This window comes from Capra hircus, chromosome 8 (genome assembly GCF_001704415.2).
Source record: "Capra hircus breed San Clemente chromosome 8, ASM170441v1, whole genome shotgun sequence".
In the NCBI taxonomy this organism is placed as follows: Eukaryota; Metazoa; Chordata; class Mammalia; order Artiodactyla; family Bovidae; genus Capra; species Capra hircus.
In genome coordinates, this window is record NC_030815.1 from 103,269,985 (window position 1) to 103,292,250 (window position 22,266).

The 22,266-nt window shown below is 52.0% G+C and overlaps 1 protein-coding gene across 3 annotated transcripts in view; it reads right to left on the bottom strand.

Moving 5' to 3' along the window:
• The window catches only part of AKNA (AT-hook transcription factor), a 58,399-nt gene that overhangs the window by 2,203 nt on the left and 33,930 nt on the right, over window positions 1-22,266 (bottom strand). For all 3 annotated transcript variants that reach the window (XM_018052667.1, XM_018052666.1, XM_018052665.1), the window contains 14 exons: window positions 20,762-20,889; window positions 20,098-20,305; window positions 18,243-18,397; window positions 17,964-18,143; window positions 16,884-17,127; window positions 15,338-15,444; window positions 14,526-14,737; window positions 12,885-13,047; window positions 9,314-9,490; window positions 8,569-8,684; window positions 7,765-7,911; window positions 5,181-5,276; window positions 3,381-3,497; window positions 2,926-3,118 (listed from right to left, as the gene is read on the bottom strand). In XM_018052667.1, the coding sequence (XP_017908156.1) occupies window positions 2,926-3,118; window positions 3,381-3,497; window positions 5,181-5,276; window positions 7,765-7,911; window positions 8,569-8,684; window positions 9,314-9,490; window positions 12,885-13,047; window positions 14,526-14,737; window positions 15,338-15,444; window positions 16,884-17,127; window positions 17,964-18,143; window positions 18,243-18,397; window positions 20,098-20,305; window positions 20,762-20,889 (2,243 nt within the window). The remainder of the gene's footprint in view (window positions 1-2,925; window positions 3,119-3,380; window positions 3,498-5,180; window positions 5,277-7,764; window positions 7,912-8,568; window positions 8,685-9,313; window positions 9,491-12,884; window positions 13,048-14,525; window positions 14,738-15,337; window positions 15,445-16,883; window positions 17,128-17,963; window positions 18,144-18,242; window positions 18,398-20,097; window positions 20,306-20,761; window positions 20,890-22,266) is intronic.

Sequence of the window (22,266 nt, forward strand, 5' to 3'; positions counted from 1 at the left end):
AGTGAGTTTTGTGAGAGGATGTGAGAGTCTGGAGCCCTCATACACTGCTGGGGGGAATGTGAAACGGCGCCGCGAGTTTGGAAGGCAGTTTGACGGTTGCTCAAACAGTTAAACACAGTGCCTAGCCCTGGGCTGGAATCTTCATCCTTGGTACCCACAGGCCAGGCTCTGAGATTAGTGCTTTACTAGCACTATCTCGTTTATTTCGTAGGTACTTTTATGCTTATATTACAGATGAGTGAAGTCACGCTCAGAGAAGCTAAGGGATGCAGAAGGCTGCCCCAAATCCTGGTCATTCCTCTTGGCCACCCGCATAACCATGAACAAGCTACTTCACTTTCAAGGGCTCCATTTCCCCCAGAAAACAGCCACACTTAGCTACCTCCCAGGGTAGAGCCAATAGGAAAACTCAGGTAAAAAGCTCTGTATGTCTGGTGCCCTATAAATAACAGCTACTGAGGATTCTCCCAGAATCAGGGGGCTGGGGCAGTACCCGATTTAAACCCACAGCTAATTAGCTCCCAGTAGATCCTGATACATATCGTCTGAACCGAATGAATGAATGGGCTTCTTTGAATCCCAGTTCTCTCCTTTAGGGACAGACGAGCTGGTGTAACTACTGGATTCCCACACACCCCTGCCTTCTGATAATTTGATGGCCAGACTGACCTGAAAGTTACCCCGAATTCCCCATAGGGCAGATGCTACAGAACAGAACAAACAACAACCAGAAAACCCCACTAAACCGAAAAATTTGCTAGAAACTAGAAAGCCGAACTAGAAAACCTCTGGTTCAGAGGTTATAAGGCGGCTGGCCAGCAGGTGGCAGCACAGGCCCACTCAGCTTTCTAAGGCTTTCCCAGCTGCAACCACTGAGCATATTCAGTCCTGCTTGACTGGCCGGTGGAGAAATGTAGCGTCATCAGTGCCAATTTCAGTAGTATTAGAAGCACTGTGGTTACTGGCCGCCCTGACCCACTTATTTTACAGTGAAGGAAACTGGTATAGAGCTAGCTGACAACAGTCTGCAGAAGACAAATCTCCTAATTCCAGGGTCTGGGCTTTTATCCTCTGCACAATCCTGTCTTGTTGAAAGCACCTTCCCTCATTTTTCTTCTTACTGGCAACAACATTGAAGGGTAGCAGCGTTGACACAGCTGCCATTTATTCAGCCAAGAGCATGTGCCAGCATGCACTACAAACCCCACAAACATCTCTTGCCACCTGCCTCATCTAATCCTCATACAAACTGTATGTGACCGAGACTCTGACCCCATTTAACAGAGAGGGAAACTGAGGCTCAGAGAGGAGCCTTGCTTTACCAAGGCCGCAGCAATAATAAATGGCAGACAGGATTCCAGCGCAGCTCTGATTCTAAAACCTAAGCCTTTTTCACCTTGACTCCTGTGTCTTTTGTCTTAACTGATGTTACATCCAAATGTAACATGCAAACAGTAATTGCTCATCCTACCATGGACCGGACTGGTGTGCCTCTGAACTGTCAAGACCACTGGGAACAAGGAAAGTCTGAGAAACTGTCTCAGCCAGAAGGAGCCTGGGAGATATAACAACTAAATATACGTGGTACCTTGGGGTGGGGGATCCTGGAAGAGAAAAAGGACTTCAGGAAAAAACTAAAGAAGCCTAAATAAACTGTGGATTATATTTAATAACCATGTATTAATAATGGTTCACTAACTGCAGATAGTGATTGCAGCCATGAAATTAAAAGACTCTTACTCCTTGGAAGAAAAGTTATGACCAACCTAGATAGAATATTCAAAAGCAGAGACATTACTTTGCCGACTAAGGTCTGTCTAGTCAAGGCTATGGTTTTACCAGTGGTCATGTATGGATGTGAGAGTTGGACTGTGAAGAAGGCTGAGCGCCAAAGAATTGATGCTTTTGAACTGTGGTGTTGGAGAAGACTCTTGAGAGTCCCTTGACTGCAAGGAGATCCAACCAGTCCATTCTGAAGGAGATCAGCCCTGGGATTTCTTTGGAAGGAATGATGCTAAAGCTGAAACTCCAGTACTTTGGGCACCTCATGTGAAGAGTTGACTCATTGGAAAAGACTCTGATGCTGGGAGGGATTGGGGGCAGGAGGAGAAGGGGATGACAGAGGATGAGATGGCTGGATGGCATCACTGACTCGAGGACGTGAGTCTGAGTGAACTCCGGGAGTTGGTGATGGACAGGGAGGCCTGGTGTGCTGCGATTCATGGGGTCGCAGAGTCGGACACGGCTGAGCGACTGAACTGAACTGCACGTGGACCGTATCAAGGTGTGTGTGTGTTAGTTGCCCAGTTGTATCCGACTCTTTGCAACCCCGTGGACTAGAGCCCACCAGCTCCTCTGTCCATGGAATTTTCCAGGCGAGAATACTGGAGTGGGTTTCCATTTCCTTCTCCAGGGGATGTTTCTGACCCGGGGATTGACCCTAGTCTCTTGCATATCCTGCACTAGTAGGCAGGTTCTTTACCACTGCGCTCCCTGGGAGGGTTACCACATCAAGGGAAGATGTTAGTATTAGAGGAAACGGTGCTTGGGGTATATATGGGAACTCTCCGTCTTATCTGTTCCTTTTCTCTATAAATCTAAAACTGTTCTAAAAATAAAGTCTAGTTTTTTTAAAGTGAGGGCATTAGTTGCTTGCTAAGAAGACCCACAAGGAAATGGGAGATGATTACGGTTCTAAGTCCCCATGAGGGCAAGGCCCTCTGCCAGGCTCCTTCACTGTTAGGTCCCCAGGGTCAAGCAGTCTCCCTGGTACCCAGAGAGCATTCAAGGTCTGTTGAGTGACTATACAAGTGTTGGGGAGAAACACAGGAGTACTCAGTGCTGAGTTCTCAGCTACCCAGCTCAGGGCTGGATGCTATTAAGCGATTCAAACAGGCAAGGAGGGCTGGAAGGGAAGGTTCTTACACAGTGGCTGACGGATAAGGCAGGATGGGAACCGAGGAGATGTAGGCAAAGGCAGGAGGGGCTGGTGCCGAGGGCGCGGCAGCCAGATACCACAGTCCAGGAGGCGGCCGGGGCGGCGACCCTGCTCGCTTGCTCCTCTGCTTGGGGCTGGATGTTGAAGGTGAATTTCTCCTGGTGGTGGCCTTTTCTGGCGCTGTCACGGAGAGACAGCAGAGACACAGTCTCACAACCCGGGAAGATCTGGCAGAGAACAGAGGGCTCCCCAGCCCCGCCAACCCCGCTGGAGCTAGACAAGGGGCCGGCCACGCAGGGAGTGCCTCGCTTTGGGAAGCCAGCTCTCATCCAGTTTGCTCCACCCCAGATTGGGCGAGCTGCCACCCTGGGTAAACCCCCTCCCAGGGCCCCAAACCCAAATCCAGGGGAGCAGGGGGGAAGAGATGGAGCATCATTCCTACCAGAGGTGGCTGAGTCTGGGCCATCCCCCTCAGAGGGGGACCCAACTTGACTACACAGGGGACATCGCAAGGTCTCACTATGAGACGGTCCCACGGGGTCCCTGCTGACAGCATCACCTGGAAGAGGAGGCAGGGAGGTCAGGAGAGGGTGATGTCTGAGTCACCAGGCCCCCCCACAGGCCTCCTGCAGCACTGAGCTCCTCTCAGGGACCACTGCAGAGGAGACAAGCTGCCTCCACTGGGCGACAATACTGATGGACCACGACAGGGAGAGGCATCTCATGAGCCAGGCCCTCTGCTCAGAGTCTTCATTTATTAACTGATTGAATCCAGTGAGCCACTGGACTAGCTATTATTATCACTTGCCCATTTTACAGATGGAGAAACTAAGGCTCCAATAGGTTGAATAATTTGCTGTCTCAGAGCTAGGAAGCAGCGGTCCTCTGTCTGATCTCAAGCCTGGCTCTCCTGTCTGCAGCCCCTGTATCTATGGCCATTCTCCGCAGTGACACAGGCCCATTCTCTAGGAGGGACTGGGCCACAAAGGCCCCCCGGGCACTAGGCGGGTCAGTGGAAGCCTAAATGAGCAGGAGTATGGGCACTCTGGCTCTCTTCCAGTGCAAATCCTCAGCACCGCATCTGGGGAAATTCCAGGGTCCACCTGTCTCTCCTCAGGCCTCAGCTCAGCATCACTCCCTCTGGGAAGCCCTCCCACTCCCTGGGCTGAGTTATGGGCTCTCCAGCCCCACCTGTGCTCTCCCATCCCTGTTCTGACTCTTCAGTTTTGTCTGCTTAGCTGAGTTTGTCAGGGGCAAGGCCCAAAGCCCAGTATAAGAAAATGCTGAATAATGAATGAGTGAGTAGGCCTGCTGGGACTCTAGCAAAGGCACAGAAATATAGCGGTGAAGAGCCAGGGCTTTAGAGTCACAAAGACCTGGGTTCAAACAACAATGTTGTTGGCAAGCATGACAGTGAGAGGCATCTCATGAACCAGGCCCTCTGCTCAGAGTCTTCATTTATTAACTGATTGAATCCAACGAGCCACTGAACTAGCTGGCTCTACCACTTGTGAGCTGTGTGTCCTTCGGCAAGTCTCTTGCCCTCTCTGAGCCTCAGTGTCTGCACTCATAGGAATGGTAGTAAAATGGACAAAACCTACTTCACAGGGTTGTGAGGATAATGCTTGTAAAAGCCTCATCATGTTGCTAAGTCAGGGCTTAATGAATGACAGTGCTATCATAATCATCGTCATTGCTCGAAAGAGCCTCAGAGACCATCTCCAGACCTTTCATTATAGATGTGGAGCCCAAGGCTCAGAGAAGTTAAGGAACTTGTCTGATGTCACACAGCATGTCAGGGGCAGAACCGGGACTAGAACCTGGTGTCCATGTTCTCAGGCCACTGCTCTTCCCACTGCTCTTCCCCGAAACCCTTGGTTTGGGGGAGAGGGTGGGAAGGGCGGAAGGTAGACAGAGGGGAGACAAGATAATCATCGCTGCCAGCCTGCCTGCTGCTCACACCCCTCCCCGCATCAGGAACTTCTGGAATCATTTTCATGGTTTCTCCACATCAAGGTGAAGGAGACTGGCTTCAGGCAAAGCACCTGGAGAGATAGATGTGGGGGCAGGGCACTCTGGGAAAGCTGAGAAGTCCAGAAAAGTCCTGCTCCCGTCTGCACCTTGACCCACCACTGGGCTCAGGGCGGTCTATGTCCTGCCCAACTGTACCCCTGCCCCCCAGCCAAGGGCAAGAAGCTGCAGCCTTACAGTCCTGGCTGCTTCTCCAGGTGCCACCCCCTACCTGGATCCTCTGTCCTAGGGGGTCGGCAGTGGGGACAGGAGACCGGGACACTGCTTCTTGGGACAGTCTTGGGGGACAGAACATAGTACTCCTGGCCTGGGGAAGAAACCAGAACAGTATCAGCTATGCATGGATGCAGAACTGGAGATGATTTAGAATACAAATCTCTTTCCTCTCCCTCCAGATGGTTTAACAGTCTCCCTCTCAATCTTTTTCTCATGCACACACAATGTGTGCATAAATATGTAGATACGTAAGTGTGCGTGTACGTATACACATATAGATAAAACACATTTATCTCTCCGTTTATTGTAAGCTCTTTCCAGACTCCTGTTTCGTTGCAGATCCTATTGGAACCAACTGCCTAGTACTTGACATACGGAAAAAAATCAACAAACCCAGGCTCAGTCAGGCCTGGAAAGCAGGCAGAAAGATGGGATAAGCAACGGCAGAACATGGTGGTTCTCCCCAGACCCCAACCTGCTGGTTAGGATTAGAATGGCCTGGGCACAGAGTCAGTGGTGCTTTCTCTGTGCTCCAAGTGGCTGGGAAATGGGGAGAGTCATGCTGTGGGTTTCACAGGCTTGTTGGAGGACTGAGTGGGGCTGAATCCGTGTATTCTGCCCCGCACTCAGCAGATGTCAGGTCCGTAAGGTTATCCCTGGTGGCTCAGATGGTAAAGCATCTGTCTACAATGCGGGAGACCCAGGTTCAATCCCTGGGTCAGGAAGATCCCCTGGAGAAGGAAATGACAATCCACTCCAGCACTATTGCCTGGAAAATCCCATGGACAGAGGAGCTTGGTAGCTTACAGTCCATGGGGTCGCAAAGAGTCGGACACGACTGAGCGACTTCACTTCACTAAGGTTATCAAAAACTCGGACAGACTCTTGGGTCTGCACTCAGCTCCACTATTCCCTGCCTTATCCATCCCTGAGTCTCACATAAGACCTTTGGGATGATGCCTGATTGATTGTTTTTCTCTCTGTCCTCTGCCGTGCAGGGTCTCCACTTTGTACTCCGTGTGTGTTGCCCTGGGGCGCCTGGACACACTGTTGTTTTCACTTCTAAGCCTCGGTGTCTATTTGCTCCGTTGGGAGATGTGTATCTCATTTCCTCCTTTGTGTGCATCGCTTAGCCTTCTGGATCTGAGGTTAACCGCCCTCCTTCCCAGCGATATATGGGTGAGAGCCAAGGCTGTAATTTGCTTACTGTAATTCGCATGCTTACTATAATTGCTTATTTGTTACTCTCTTCTCTGCTGTGCAGTCAGATTCATGACAGTAGGAACCGTATCCATATTTAATATTTGACCTGTGGGCGTGCTCTGTCATGTCCGACTCTTTGTGACCCTAGGGACTGTAGCCCCTCAGGCTCCTCTGTCCATGGGATTTTTCAGGCAAGAACACTGGAATGGATTGCCATTTCCTACTCCAGGGGAATAGGTCCCATCACTTCATGGCAAATTGATGGGGAAACAGTGACAGACTATTTTGGGGGGCTCCAAAATCACTGCAGATGGGGACTGCGGCCATGAAATTAAAAGACGCTTGCTCCTTGGAAGGAAAGTTATGACCAACCTAGACAGCATATTAAAAAGCAGAGACGTTACTTTGCCAACAAAGATCCATTTAGTCAAAGCTGTGGTTTTTCCAGTAGTCATGTATGGATGTGAGAGTTGGACTATAAAGAAAGCTAAGCGCCGAAGAATTGATGCTTTTGAACTGTGGTGTTGGAAGACTCTTGAGAGTCCCTTGGACAGCAAGGAGATCCAAACAGTCCATCCTAAAGGAAATCAGTTCTGAATATTCATTGGAAGGACTGATGTTGAAGCTGAAACTCTAATACTTTGGCTACCTGATGCGAAGAACTAACTCATTTGAAAAGATCCTAATGCTGGGAAAGATTGAAGGCAGGAGAAGGGGACAACAAAGGATGAGATGGTTGGATGGCATCACTGACTCGATTGACGTGAGTTTGAGTAAACTCCGGAAGTTGGTGATGGACAGGGAGGCCTGGTGTGCTGCAGTCCATGGGGTCACAAAGAGTAAGACACAACTGAGCGACTGAAGTAACTGAACTGAACTCCAGGGGATCTTCCCAATCCAGGGATCAAACCCACATCTCCCATGTCTCCTGAATTGGCAGACAGATTCTTGACCACTGAGCCACCTGGGAAGCTAGGTTATATCTAATGTAACACACTTTGAAATCCTATTACGTGTCACCACAAGCTATGTGCTGGGTGCGCCCTGGGGAATCACAACCTTAATGGAAGGAAGTGATTCTGTGTTCACTGTTACTCAGGCCCTGCAAGCAGAAAGCTCTTCCTAACCCGCTTCATGACTGACCAAGCTGAGTGGACTTTCTCCGAACCCAGCATAGGCCCCGAAAAAGCGGAGGTCTCAGAAACTGTTTGCTCAGTGAATCAATGGACAAACACACCCAGATTCACAGAGACAACGCTCCCTGATGTTTTTCTATCACAGAACTCATAGAAAATGACAATATTTCAATGGCCCACCGGCTAAATGGAAGCGACCACCTGGGGACCGCGCACCTCCAGCGCCCCCTCCTGGCTCACCTGTGTATTGGCCTCGGAAGGTGACCCTGTCAGGCCGTCCGGTGCTGCTCACTCCTTTTGCTCCATCCCAAGCGGCCTGTGGACTGTTCTCGGTGGTCCTGCCCCTCTCAGAAAACAACCTGGGGGAGGCTGGCTCAGATTCGGAACCTGGGGTGGAAAGAGGGGCATCAGAGGGGGAGAGGATGGGGGACACGTAGCTAAGGGATTGGGCAGATCACGAGTCCAGGCTCTGGGATTTTAAGCCTACAGCCCCCGCTTCCCCCAGCCCCTTAGTAATCACAGCAGCCACACCTGGACCCTGACCCTGTACTGAGCGCTTTGCAAGCTCCCTGTCACGCACCCCCGCAGCAGCCCCAGGAGCGGACACTGTGATCCCCGCACTGTTAGCTGGCCCCTGAACTGCGCAGGGCAGGCACACAAGCTGGCAAGGCCACACAGCTGGGAGGACGTGATGGGGCCGCTGACTTTAGAGCCACGCTCCTCCAGGCAAGTCCCCTGTGCTTTCAGGCTTTGGCGCCCTGATCCGCAGAAGGTGGATGATTCGACCCACCCCGCACTGAAGATGAAGCAAGATGACACGTACGCTCGAAGCCCTTACAGAAACCGCAGCACAGAGCCGGTGCGCGGCACGCCACGGCTGCCACTGGAAGCGCGCGGCATTTCAGAGCGCTACGACTGCCTAACAAAGACGCCCCAGAACCTTCTCTGGGTTTCCTCGAGGGCGGCTGCTGTGGCCCCTGACTCCTGAGCCAACTTGCCCAGACTGTGGACTCCAAAAATCAGTCCTGGCAGGTGGTCACTTACTCAGGGACAGTCGAGGCTCCTCCCGAGGCACCGAGGAGGACCTGGCTCGCCGCCTTCCCGTGGGAACAGCTTGCTCTGCACCCCCGGGCTCACCAGACGACCTCTCCGTGGATTTGCTAGCAAAAGAGAGAGAGCGATGACGTGACTGGATGCAGTTTTATGCAGCCTTTAAAGATGATCAGGGAGAAGACCAACCCAGAGAAATGCTTATAACATAAGGAAAGAGGAGAACATGAAAGTCAAAAGCAAAGGCTCTGGAGTCAGACCCACAGAAGATGGCGCTGAGCCTCTCTGACCCTCAGTTTCCTCATCTGTCAAATGGGGATATAGGTGCGATTACTTCAAAGTGTAGTTGGAAGAAGTGATGAGAGAGTGTCCTTTGAAAACCTTAACCTAGGAACACTCAGAAGTTAGAGATGATTCTATAAGTCATCACAAGTGAACAGCTGCGGAGTGAGTGGGTGAGAGGGTGAGGGTCTTGCAAATGTTCTAGCTCTTCACTTGGGTATGAGTTCAGGGACATTCACTGTATCATGCTTTATTAGCAAAACATGTGTTCAGTCTATTTTATGCATTAAATATGACATGGTAAAAAAAAAAAAATCTAAGCTTGAATGAATGAGTAAGCGAGAGAGGGGGATGACTGTGCCCGAGTCCACATGCCAGGGGACAGCCAGAGACCAGCTAACTCCGCCTTCTGCAGCTCCCACCAAGGCAGAGGGGCAGGAACGTGGGGGTCACCTACCTGCCGTAATGGGAGCTCCAAGCGGCTGAGGAATCTCCTGACCGCTTCCGGGCCCGGGTGGGGCGGGCGCAGCCGGACGCTGAGCGCGTGGGGCGGCCCTGGGGGTGCTGGTGGAGGCTGTCCTCCAGCCTCAGACGGAGCCGGGAGACCTCATCCTGCAGGTCCCGGATGGCCTGGCTGGGGTGGGGGTGGAGACGGGAACAAAGGACAGGTGCACAGTGAACAGGCAGCAGCCGCTCCCTGGGCGCCGGGTCTCTGTCCCTTTCCAGCAAACACGGTCTAACTCTGGATCTTGAAATAGATCTTGAACTCCCTTGAGTGTCCGCTTTCCTCGCTGCATATCTAAACACCTCTCTGAGTTCACGTCCCCGCACATTTGGTGAGCAAAGCAGAACTTTCTTTGAGGTTTACCTAACCTAGCATGCAGGCCCTCTGAGTAGCTATTCTGAAATGCCAGCGACGAAGTTTCAAGATTGAGATGAAGATGCAGAGTGGAGAGAGTCACTCAGTTGTGTCCGGCTCTTTGTGACCCGATGGACCGCAGCACGCCAGGCTTCCCTGTCCTCTACCATCTTGGAGCTTGCTCAAACTCCTGTCCACTGAGTCAGTGATGCCATCCAACCGTCTCATCCTCTGAGGAGTAAAGAGGGCATTGGCTAAAGCTGCACTTTAAAATTTCAATTCTGAGACTTCCCTGGCAATCCACTGGTTAAGATTCCACACTCCCCAATGCAGGGGGCAGAGGTTCAGCCCCTGGGCAGGGACCTAAGATCCCACAGGCCACACAGTGCGGCCTGAGCAAAACAAAACTTTCAGTTCGGATCTGCCTCAGGCCCTGGACTGCCCTCCCCTTCCTCTACGTCTGTCTCTAGAGACCCTGACTGTCTGTCCAGGCCTGCTTCCTTCCTGCCCTTGCTTAGCTCCTCCCCTACAGGGTTCCCCTAAACCTTTCCTAAATTATTCAAGCCCAGCATTCCGCTCCAGGCAGAAAATGCTTGTCTGTCTGTCTCCGGAAGCAGATGGCGAGTGCCTGGCGGCCAAGCAGACCTCCCCATCTCACAACGCCTTAGAGCCTCGCACCTCATAGATGCTCAGGGACTGTCACTGATCTGGCCTCCAGACTCCAAGAGGGAGCAGAGGAAAGATGTGTGTGTGGAGAGGGGACAAGGAGACACGTGGTGTTACCTTTAGGTGCCAGCTGGCACTCAGTCACTGAAAGGTTAGGTCAGGAAGGCCAAGATCGTCACACCCAGGACAACTGGGTGTGAGCAGACTGTCATCTCAGGGAAGCCCCCAAACACAGCCCAACCTGTGATTGGTAAGGAACCTCATGAGCCCCTGGCATCTTAGGAGTAAATCTTATTTGTGTTTCTCCTTGATCGGTCCCTGAATCTCTAGGGTCTTTTTCTGAGGGCATCACTGGCATTGAGGCAGCCAATCCCACCCAGACACCCCGGCACACAAACCCCCTACACCCGGGGCTTTAGAGTCCGGGTTGGGCATGGCATTCCTCCACGCTGATTCCTCCACCTCCAGGTTCTCTGGCTACTGTTTGGACCAGCTTCCGGGGTGAGGGCTCCCCTCAGGGTTAGTTCTTGCCTGGTGGTCCCTGGACTCACGGTGGGGTGGCTCCCGGCGCCACACGCGGCAGACATCGGCTCTCAGATGGGTGTGCCCAGAGGGAGTGGAGACATCTCTCTGCCTATGCCCTGGTACTCTGGGCGTCCAAGGGCAGTTGGTTCCCTTGGCAATTCCCAGGGAAACGCTTGTTGGGGTTTCCAAGGCAAACCATGAGGGTGGCGGCTGCAGGAGAGTGAGAACTCTGGCCACCCGTTAACCCCTGAAAGGCAGGACCGCGGTCCTGCAGTGGTGCAAGACCAGGGCAGCTCTGGCTCCCTGTCCAGGTCAGAGGCCGCTGAGCGAGGGCCTGGAATTTGGACCATGCCCTTGGGTGTCACTTGTCCTCTCCGGCTTGTTTCCATCATGATCTTGGCCTTCCTGACCTAACCTTTCAGTGACTGAGTACCAGCTGGCACCTAAAGGTCATCTTTCCCTGCAATTTCACTCCCCCTCCTAAGTTTCCCATCTCTGCATCGGTATCCAACTGGTTGACAAGCCAGAAATCTGAGTCATTCTGAACCCTTCTTTTCCCCTGAGCACCCTGAAAGTTAACCAACTCCCAAATCCTGTTGGCCCAAGGCCTAATTACCCCCTTTCAAATACACTCCCTGCCCTCACTGACGGCCCCAACACCTCTCTCTGGGGTGTCGTAGCCTTCTCAGCAGTCCCTGGCCTCCACACCCACCATCACGGTGGCCAGAGAATTCTTGCCACAGTGTAAATCCAACCCTGCAGCTTCCTTACTTAAAGCCTCCCTCATTATCCTTTGATGAGACTTTCCACATTCATAAATATTCAGTGAGCACCTCCTCTGAGCAAAGACATCATCCAAACTTCTCACCAGCTGTGTCAAAGGTTCTCTAAGCTCTCCCCCAGGTCTCCCTGTCTTCCTCTCTGCTTTTTTTGTTTAATGGCCCACCTTATACTTGAGGATCTGGCTATAATAAACATTAGGTGCCTCTAGGCCTTTGCACATGCTCTTCCCTCTGCTGGGATACTCTTTCAGCTCTCTGCCTTCTGGTCTCAGTTGAGATACCACTTCCTCCAGGAAGCCCTCCCTGAAGCCTCTGACTGGGCTAGATGCCCCTTCTCTGTGCTCCCACTGTCCCTCGGGCCTGTGCTATCACTGTACTTATCACCCTGGGGGTGGAACCTTGTTTCTTGGTCCATCTTACAGGATGGTGAGCTTTACGAGGTCAAGGACTGTCTTGTCCACTACTGTATTCCCAGGGGCTGGCATACTGTAGGTAAATAAGCCTCTCACTGACTCAATGGACGTGAGTTTGAGCAAACTCTGGGAGACTATGGAGGACAGGGAAGCCTGGCGGGCTGCAGTCCTTGGGGTCGCAAAGATTCGGACACGACTTAGTGACGGAACAACAACAAGCCTCTCGTTCCTCTGCTGATGTCACAGGGCGTGGCAGGAGTGCACTTGCTAAGCGCAGGCCTGGAAACCAACCCCCTAACCTGACAAAGGCCTGTGACTGACTCCTGGGCCAAAGCCACTCAGGACAGCAGGAAGAGGACTAGCCCCCTTTCCCTGTCCTGTCTAGTGAAGCAAGGGAAAATCTTTCTTAGTAGAAAAACTGCACTTGGATTAAAAAGAAAAAATTGAAAGAACATTCTCTTTTTGGTTCATATAATACACACATAAACTGCAGAAAACACACCCCGGGAAGTGTAGGCCCATTTTGGAAGGGAGATGCGGGGAGGCAGGGAGAGGGGTCCTAGCACCAGCAAGGTGGACTTTTAGATCATTTCCTACGGGCTAGAGAAGTGTCCTCGGCGTCTACACCAAGGAGGACCCACAGGATCAACTGGGAGGCAGGATGCCTGGGTCCCAGCACAGCCACCACTGGATGAGACCCCAGAGAGCCCCTGCCTCCCTCGGGCATCACCCTCCCGTCTCTCTGATGCACTTGAATCCTCAGCACCCAAGCAACCAACTTACTCGCGCCCCGTCCTGGTGAGGAAGAAGGTGGAGGTGATCTCTGCGGGTTCACGGGGTGGAGTGGCAGCCACAGGGGCAGGGGTGGGAGGTGGGCTGATTGTCGCCCTAGGGAGGATCGGTTCAGGAATCCGCTTCTGCCCCTTAAACTCTGAGCCAGGGACCTCTAGGGAGGCAGAAGGAGACCAAAGTGAGTTTACACAGAGAGGACCCTTGAAGTGTGAACTTGTCTGGGTGGAAGTATGGTGGGCATGAAGAGATGGGGCCCGGCTGAGGTCACAGATGAAGCTCCTGTGGAGGCCAGTGACCCTCAAAACAGGAAGAAGATGTGGTTTTTGCTGGGAGCTTGGGGTGCAAAACTGCGGAGGCCCTTATGACTAGATTCCCCCTACCATCCACCACTTTTGCAGCAGATCCAAGTCTCCAAGGCTCTCCTCCTGCAAAGAGCTCCCTTCTTCTCCACATAGACCCTGACTCTGCACATCTCCAGGCTGCCCTAGGACCAGCCTCGGAGCCTCCACCTCCCTCTGAAATTAGTCACAGCTTTGCCTGCTCACATGTTCCTCAGAGCATTCAAAACTTTAGGCTCTCGACGGGGGTGGGTGACCAGAGTTACAAACCACTCATCCAGCATGTGCATTAAAAACAGTGCGCCCTGGGAAGACTACTCAGCAATATAAAAAGGAATAGACTATTGATTTATGGAATAATCTATGTGAATCTCCAGAAAAGCATGCTGAGTGAAAAGTAAGCTGATCCTGGAAGGTTACATATTATACGATTTCATTTCTATGACATTCTGAAATGACAAAATTACAGTGATGGAGAAGAGATTGGTGGTCACCAGGAGTTAAGGTGGGGTTGGATGTGTTTATAAAAGGACAACAGGAGGGACCCTGAGATGGTGGAAATGTTCTGCGTCTTAACCGAGTCCGTGTTAGTCTGGTTGTGACATTGCTCTACGGTTTTGCAAGATATTGTTGGGGAAAACTAGGGGAAGGGCATGTAGGCTCTGTGATTGTCATTTCTTACAACTGCACGTGACTTAATTAAACTTTTAACTCAAGTTTAATTTTAAAAAATTAAATGGGAACCTCAAAAAGAGGCAAAGCTAATCTGAGAAGAGTGGTTGCCTTTGAGAAGGGTGGGAGCGTCAGGAGGGGCTTGGAGGGGCTGGGGCTCTGATCATGCGGAGTTTTTCTGTCTGTGGTCACTTTGGGAAAATTCGTCAGTTTCTGTTCCTTCCCGTATGCTTGTTTTATTTCAATAAAAAGGTCACATGCATTTTTAAAAAAAGTAAAAGAAATCACAGACTTTATAGACACAGAAAGTGTTCATAACACAGTGTTTTATAGAAAAAAGATTATAAAACATTCATGTATAGTATCCCACTTCAAGTATTTGCAAATAAACACACACACAATGGCATAGAAAACAGCTCAAAGGTTCTAGACTAAAATGTCATCAATGACGGTTTTTAGCTAATTATTGTTTTTTGTTCCCTTTTCAAATTTTCCTATAATGAGCCTGTATGATATTTTGCATCCTAAAGGGTAATGCAGATTTTCTTATTGGTTTGATCTTTTTTACCCCATGCGATCCAGCCACCCCCAGGTTCTGGCCAACCCAGATACATCCACTCACCCATCTCAGACGCCAGTGCCCGCTCCAGGCAGAAGCTGGGCGCCCTCTGCTGGAGAGGACTGTCCTGGCCAGACGGGGGCCTCTGGGCTCGGCTTCTGGGTCTGCTGGGCTCAGAGGTTCTTCTGGGGATGGGAAGACCCCGGGTCTGGTGGTGGGGGGCTGCATCTCGGGGTACAGGCAGAGTGAAGGACTGGACTAACATCCCTGGGGTGCTGGGGGCCCATGGAGAGAGAGACACATTGAGATCACACAGAATGAGGCCACAACCTCCAAGCCCCTCCACATATTAAACCATCCTATCCTTTGGGACTTGGCAGCCCTGGCAGTATAGCATTTCTGAGGATGCGTCTCCACTACACACACATTTTCTTTATAAACTGCAGAGCTGTACACTTGCCTACTCATATACACAGTCATAAAGCTCAACTTAGTTTTTAGATAATATACACAGCAATGAAGTTTGTAATCTTCCCTTCCCACGCAGCCCTGGGTAGCCCCAGGGACCTTCCTCCGGCTTTGGAGGCTGTCACTCACCCTGTGAGTGAGCGGCTCTGTCACGACACCCTCCCGGCACATCTTATTCATTCACCGTTTCATCACCCATTTGTTCAATAAATTCCCAGTCTGTCAATACGTGGCGGAGTGACCCTGGGCAAGTCACTTTCCCTCCATCCATAACATGAAGGCAATAACCCATCCTTAGTGGGGATGAAGTGTGGGGCTCTGAGAATGCCCAGACCGTGTTCTGAGCTCACAGGCACTTTGTTTCTCAGCCAACCCCAGGTGGGGAACACTGATGGGGTCCCCATTACCTGATCTGGGAGAGCCGGTGCTCTGGGGTCTGAGTGAGGGGTGACACTCTGCTGGTTTCTGAGCCCACGAAGCCACTGTCTGTCTCCGGGGAGGCCATCCAGGGCTCCTGAAAGAGACAGTGTTCCTTTAAATCTGAGGAATGTGCCCGGGGAACACTGGGAAACCCTTCCCCTGTGCTGGCCTGGGCCTCACATTCCAGAGGCTCACAGACAGGGAGGCTGGCCCAGCTCCCAACAGCCAGGCCCTGGGCGTGCGGGGTCCTGAGGTGCTCAGGGCCTGGCATGAGCCCCAGGCCAACAGCAGGGACTCCACGCCCCGAGAGGACCCTGAGCACGCCCCGTGTCCCTGAGGGGTGGGAGCCAGGGCCCTTGGGTGGGAGACTGTCACAGACTTCCTGAACAGAGAAATAGAAAGGGGAGAAGGAGAAAGCAGTCCCACTGTGAGAATGGGATTCTTGAATCCACACGTCTTCCAGGGTGGGCCTGGAATGCCGTGTTCTACCTGATTGCAGAAATGCCCGGGTCCCATGAATTGGGATCGGAGAAGGCAATGGCACCCCACTCCAGTACTCTTGCCTGGAAAATCCCATGGACAGAGGAGCCTGGTAGGCTGCGGTACATGGGGTCGCTAAGAGTCAGACACAACTGAGCAACTTCATTTTCACTTTTCACTTTCATGCATTGGAGAAGGAAATGGCAACCCACTCCAGTGTTCTTGCCTGGAGAATCCCAGGGACAGGGGAGCCTGGTGGGCTGCCATCTATGGGGTCACAAAGAGTTGGGACATGATTGAAGCAACTTAGCAGCAGCAGCATGAATTGGGAAAAACAAACTGATCAACCACTTATACCTCCAACATACCACGTCTAACGCAGGGGCAAAGGTCACCAACAGAGAGACACGGGTGTCTGCCCTCAATGAGTTCATGGTCAAGTGCATATTCCTTACCATGGGCTCATCAGGACTATAGGGGTATGTGTGTGTGTGTGTGTGTGTGTGTGCGCGCGCGCGCGCGTGTGTGTACACATGCAAATGTATGTGTTTATTTTAATTTTTGGATGTGGACCATATGGTCTTTATTGAATTTTACAATATTGCTTCTCTTTTATTTTTTATTAATTTTTTTTACTACAAAGCATGTAGGATCTTAGCTCCCCTAGCAGGGATCGAACTTGCGCCCCCTGCATTGGAGGGCGAAGTCTTAACCCCTGGGAAATCCCCATATGTGTTTTTTTAGGGGAGGATCCATCTCATAAGTCATATTTCCACAGTGATTTGTGATTCCTGTCGTAGTTCAAGAAGTGCCGTTCTCATGGCACAAACTACTTGGAGTCAAAGACACCACCCCCACCTTCAGCTGTGCTAAGCAGGCTCAGAAAGATACAGGCCCTGAGCTACAGGTCTCAGAGGAGAAAGAGGAGGTCCAGGTGGAGGGGTGGAGGTGCGGGGAGCCACAGCAGAGGTGGGAGCAGCAGGCATTCTGAGCAAAGGCCTGGAGGCAGGAGGCTCCAGGAGATGCAGGGAGAGGCCCTGCACCCACGCGTACCTCCAGCGGGGGCCCGCCGGCCTGGTGCAGAGACTTTGGTGGGAGGCGCTCAGAGATGCCACTTCCCTCGAGGCTGGCCAGGCTCTGGTGGGATGCTGCAGACTTGGGGCCCCGAGGATGGGGGGGCCTGCTGGGGCCGGGAGGGGCCTCCTCGGCTCTGCCCAGACCCTGCAGGTGCCCGTCTCTGGTCACGGATGCACAGACATCTGCTGGCTTCACAGACGCCATCTGCTCCACGGTCTCCCTGGCAGGGAAGGAGAGGCATGGTGCCCCTGAGCCCCGGCATGGGCTGGGCAGCTCTGTCCTGGGAGCCATGCAATCCAGGACACAAGCTCTGGAGTCAGGCACCCCTGCATCCTCACCCTGTGCTGCCGCCCTCTTGCTGTGTGGCCCTGGGCAAGGTACTGCCCCTCTCTGAACCACACTTATCTCAACCGTAAAATGAGGATGCTGACAAAACCCACCCCATACACCGGGGCAGAAACCGTGCGGAAATAGAGGTGCCAGAGTACCCTTTCCCAGGCTTTTGGAATTTGCCTTCCCTCTTTCCTATTCCAGCCATTTCCATCAACTTCCATCTACTCAAAAAGACCATGTCACTATTGCAAACAGAAGACCAGTATTTTGTGTTACAGACTGCAGTGAACTTTGCAAATAAATACAAGGAACATGAAAACAGTGTTATCATAGTCTAGATAAATCCTGTTGCCTAGTAAAGGCTCTTGGCCTGAGGCCTGCTGGCTTTCTCTCTTTCTCTCTTTTTAAAGGACGATCAAGAGAGGCCCTGAAGACTTTGTAGCCCTGAGACTTTCTCCTTGTCGTACATGGAATCTCTGAGACTGAGAATAAGAGTGATGCTATTTAATGCTGCATCCTTCCTTCTAGAGTTCTCATCCCACACCTCCCTAAATCATTTCAAGTGCTGTCAATGGTGTACATTTCATGATTTGTAGAGACACTGAGCTACAGGTCAGGAAAGCTGTTTCTAAACTGTAAAGGGCTGTCTAGCTCCTAGGACAGTCACTACTCTTGTGGTTTCTGAGCTGGTGTGGGACCAGCGGGGAAAGCTCAGTGACCTACTCGAGGGGGACCCCGTGACTTCTCTCATCCTGCACTGGGGGCTGCCTGGTGGGGAGCCTCGGGGCCACTGCTTTTCCTGGAGCTGGAGCTGGCCTGTCAAAACCCAGGGTGCGGCCCTGGCCCTCTGCCTCCTCCTCCTCCATCCTCAGGGCTTCTGGAAGGGACTTCACACTGAGGTACCTGCAGAAAAACACAGAGGAGCGTGACTTCAACCCATAAGGCCAGCAAGATCCCACCACAGGGCCAGACGCCCTGGCCTTGGGCCTCGTGGGCACTCACCGCTCCAGGAGGCCGTGGAAATCCTGCTCCGCCTGCAGCTCCTTGTGCCTGAGCGGGGCCGGGAGGCCCAGCGGCCCGTCCTCTGCCTCATTGCTGGGAGCGCTCAGATCCGAGTTCATGTGCAATAGGTGGGGGCCAATGCTGGTGGCGTCGGGCTGGGGCCAGAAAGGAGGAGGGGCAGAGATTCAGCAGATACCTAAGACCACTCTTTAAGGACCTACCTTATGCCAGGCTCACTCTGGGTGCTGAAGAGCAAGAAAGAGGTTAGATTCACTGGCCTGTTACTCTTTTCCTGTGTGCGAAAGTAGGGGCTGGGTCACTGATCTCCAAAACCAGCTGCCATGAGTGTGCTGTGTGCCAGGCACTGTACACGTATCACTTGGCAACAATCCCACCAGTACACAGGCTATTACAGCCCATTTTACAGACAGGTGCTCAAGGCTCAAACAATTTGCCTAAAGCCATACAGCAGCAAGGGGCAGTGCCAGGATTTGAACCCAGATTTTCATTCCAGTGTGAACACGTAGCCGCTCAAAACACCTTCACTGCGGGAGCAGGGGAGTCCCTCAAGATAATGCCCTAGAGATGGCCATCTGCCATAGGGCTCTGACGTGGGCTAGAGGCAATTCTACAAAGCCCCTTCCGTGTATGGTTCTTATCTAGTGCAGCCATCTCTGAATAGTCTCCAGATCCACCTGAGTCTACAAGCTAGAAGCCTGGAGGTCATCCTTCGCTCTCCTCTCACCATCACTCCAACTCCAGTCCAATGCACCTTCTAAACCTCTCTCAAGTCCATGCATGCCTCTGTACCTGCCCCATCACCTCCCCAGCTCTGAAGGTGAAAGTATTAGTCTCTCAGTCATGTCCAACTTTTTGCGATCCCATGGACTGTAGCCTGCCAGGTTTCTCTGTGCATGGGGTTCTCCAGGCAAGAATACTGGAATGGGTAGCCATTCCCTTCTCCAGATGATCTTGCTGACCCAGGGATCAAACTTATACCTCCCGCAGAGCAGACAGTCTCCTGCATTGCAGGCACATTCTTTACCATTTGAGCCACCAGGGAATCCCAACCTGCAAACCCTCTTATATCATCCCCTGCTGAAAAAACAGCAGAGTTTAAAACCATCCACCTGATGTGACCACATACCTAACTCCTAGGGCCCCTACCTGCCTCTCCAGCCACATCTCTTAGACAATGGACCCCTCACTGTCTATACTCTAACAACAGGGCCTTTGCATAAGCTGTTTTTTCTGCCAGATTTTTTTTTTTTATTCTCTTCTGCACCTAGTAATTCCTACTCCTTTTCAGATTTCATTTAAACATGACTTCCTCAAGGAAAGTTTTTCCGACTCCTTAATGAACTCAGATATGTTAGCCTGTTATCTACTTGGTGTAGAACTCCATCATTCTCCTTCAGAGCACCGACCAAAATTAAAGTAACAAGTTTAACTCTACTGAAAATTCCATGAGGGTGAAAGTGTTAGTTGCTCAGTCCAACTCTTTGTGTCTGACTCTTTGCTATCCCATGGACTGCAGCCTGCCAGGCTCCTCTGTCTGTGGAATTCTCCAGGCAAGAATACTGGGGTGGGCAGCTGTTCCTTGCTCCAGGGGATCCTCCCAAGCCAGGGACTGAACCCGGGTCTCCTGAGTTGCAGGCAGACTCATTTCCATCTGAGCCACCAGGGGGAGCCCACGAGGGTGGAGGCCACCTGTTATTCTGGTTGTTTTCTACTGAATTCCCACCATGCGTCTTGAGTGTCAGCATAGGGTACAAATTTCTCAGATGTCATGAAGCTACTAATGGAGAAACCAGTGAACGAAGGAACAGTCTACTACAGTTGGGTAAAGAGGTACCTCAGGGCCGAGGGCCTGGATGGCTGATGTGCGGGTTTGTTCCAGAGGAGAGGGCGGGTCTGTTGGCTGGTGGGGGGAGGGCGTGGCTGGGGAGCTGTCCAAAGCCAAGTCTGACCCGACTTGCCCAGGCTCCTGCTCGTTGTGGTCCATGAGGTCCTTCAGCTCATCCAGGCGAATTCCCAGCTGGAATATCTCTGCCTCCAGCTCCCTGGAACAAGGAAACGATAGCGGGTCTTGAAGGCTGTGTTTTAGAGCAGAGACCCCAGAAATGCCCTTGGAGGGCCCATCTGACATCATCACTCAGATTATAAATAAACAAGATAAAAGTAGACTCCACTGGGAATAAGGAGGCTCAGCCCAAGTTCCCTTCTGCCACCAGCTGGGTGTAAGACCTTGAGTAAATCCCTTTCCCCTCTGGCCTCAGTTTCCCCATTCTCCAGTGAGGGGATTCCACTCTTATCTCCAAGGGCACTTCTCATGGCAGGGAGTCTAAAAGTACACAGATCTCAGCCTCCGAGTATCCCCCATCTGGACACGCTGCTAATTGGGATGGGATTTCTCCCCGCTCCCCAAGCGTGTGAATTAAGGATGAAGCGTGCCCCTCCGGGTGGGGACCTGGGGCCTGGCCCATCTGTCCTCCCAGGCCTCCCTCCCCAGCAGGTACCTGTCAGGATCAAATCTCCTGGGTGTCCCCTGGGAGCCGGCAAGCTGCTGGGACAGGTGCCGCTCCCTGCAGGCCTTCAGGTAGTCCTCCTCCAGGGCCGCGTGGGCAGCCTCTAGCTGCTGGAAGACCTGAAACGGGACAGGCCAGTAAGACTCGAGCGCCCAGGCCCTGTGGGCTCTGTCCTTGCAGTAAGACTCGAGCGCCCGGGCCCTGTGGGCTCCGTCCTTGCAGTAAGACTCGAGCGCCCGGGCCCTGTGGGCTCCGTCCTTGCAGACACAGTGGAGGAGCTGCTCGTGGGTGCGTGGGGTGGCTGTGGGACTCACCCTGGACTGCGGCGACCTCTGGGCTCCCTAGTGTCTGGAAGGCTGGGGTTGGTAGCCTCTGGAACCTGTTTGCCCTGGTTGATCTCCCTGCCTTTAGACTGGTAGGACAGAGGCATGGCTTAGAGCCTTGGCATGAGCCCCAGAGGGTGCCAGTCTTCCCTGGGTAGACCCGTAAGAACCCTGATGTTCCATGATGGTCACGGTGTCAAATATACTATCGCTGTATCGCCATAAAGACCTACTTCTTGAGAGGCCTTAGTTCATACTTGATTCTCAAAACTGTGGGCTTTGGAATGTTAGTCACTTTTCTCCTGAATCCAATACATCCTGTTGGATAATACACCCAACAGATGTATTATCATCACCATCATACTATTGATAACGATAACTGACATTTACGGAGCACTGAGGCTTTGTCTAAAGGACGCTGCATTATTCATTTAATCTTCAGCATAACCCTAAGGAGAGAGGTAATTTATCATCTTCATCTAAATGGGAGGAAACTGAGGCACAGAGAGGTTACTTAAGTTGGTGAAGGTCACACAGTGAGTGAGCAAGTTGTAGAGTTAGGATTTGAACCCAGGCCCTCGAGCTCCAGAGCTCATAGTCCCAACCATTGCACGAGGCTCCCATAGTAAACGTGATGCTGGTTAACTCTTGGCTAGAACCATGGGAGGTGGGACCATTATCCCTGACTTCTTATCATCCTCATCTCGGTCATTCTATGCTAATGACAGAGGTCGGCCAAGGACAACCTAGAGGCTCATCCCCAATCTAGCTTGATCTTCCAACAGCTCTCAACTTCCCTGGATATGGAGGAATTAGAAGAGGGGGGAAGAAAAAGAATAATTTTGATTTTTAAGGTCCTTGACTATCTTCTCAATGGGATCATACAATCCACATGACGTATCTTGTAACTGGAGCATGTGCGCAACGTCTATACAGCAACATGCATGCCTGTGGAGTCACTTCAGCCGTGTCCAGCTCTTCGCAACCCTGTGGACTGTAACAGGCCAGTCTCCTCTGTCCATGGGACTGCCCAGGCAAGGATACTGGAGTGGGCTGCTCTGCCGTCCTCCAGGGGATCTTCTCCACCCAGGGATGGACCCGCGTCTCTTACCTCTCCCGCATGGGCAGGTTCTTTACCACTAGTGCCACCTGGGAAGCCCAGATAACAACACA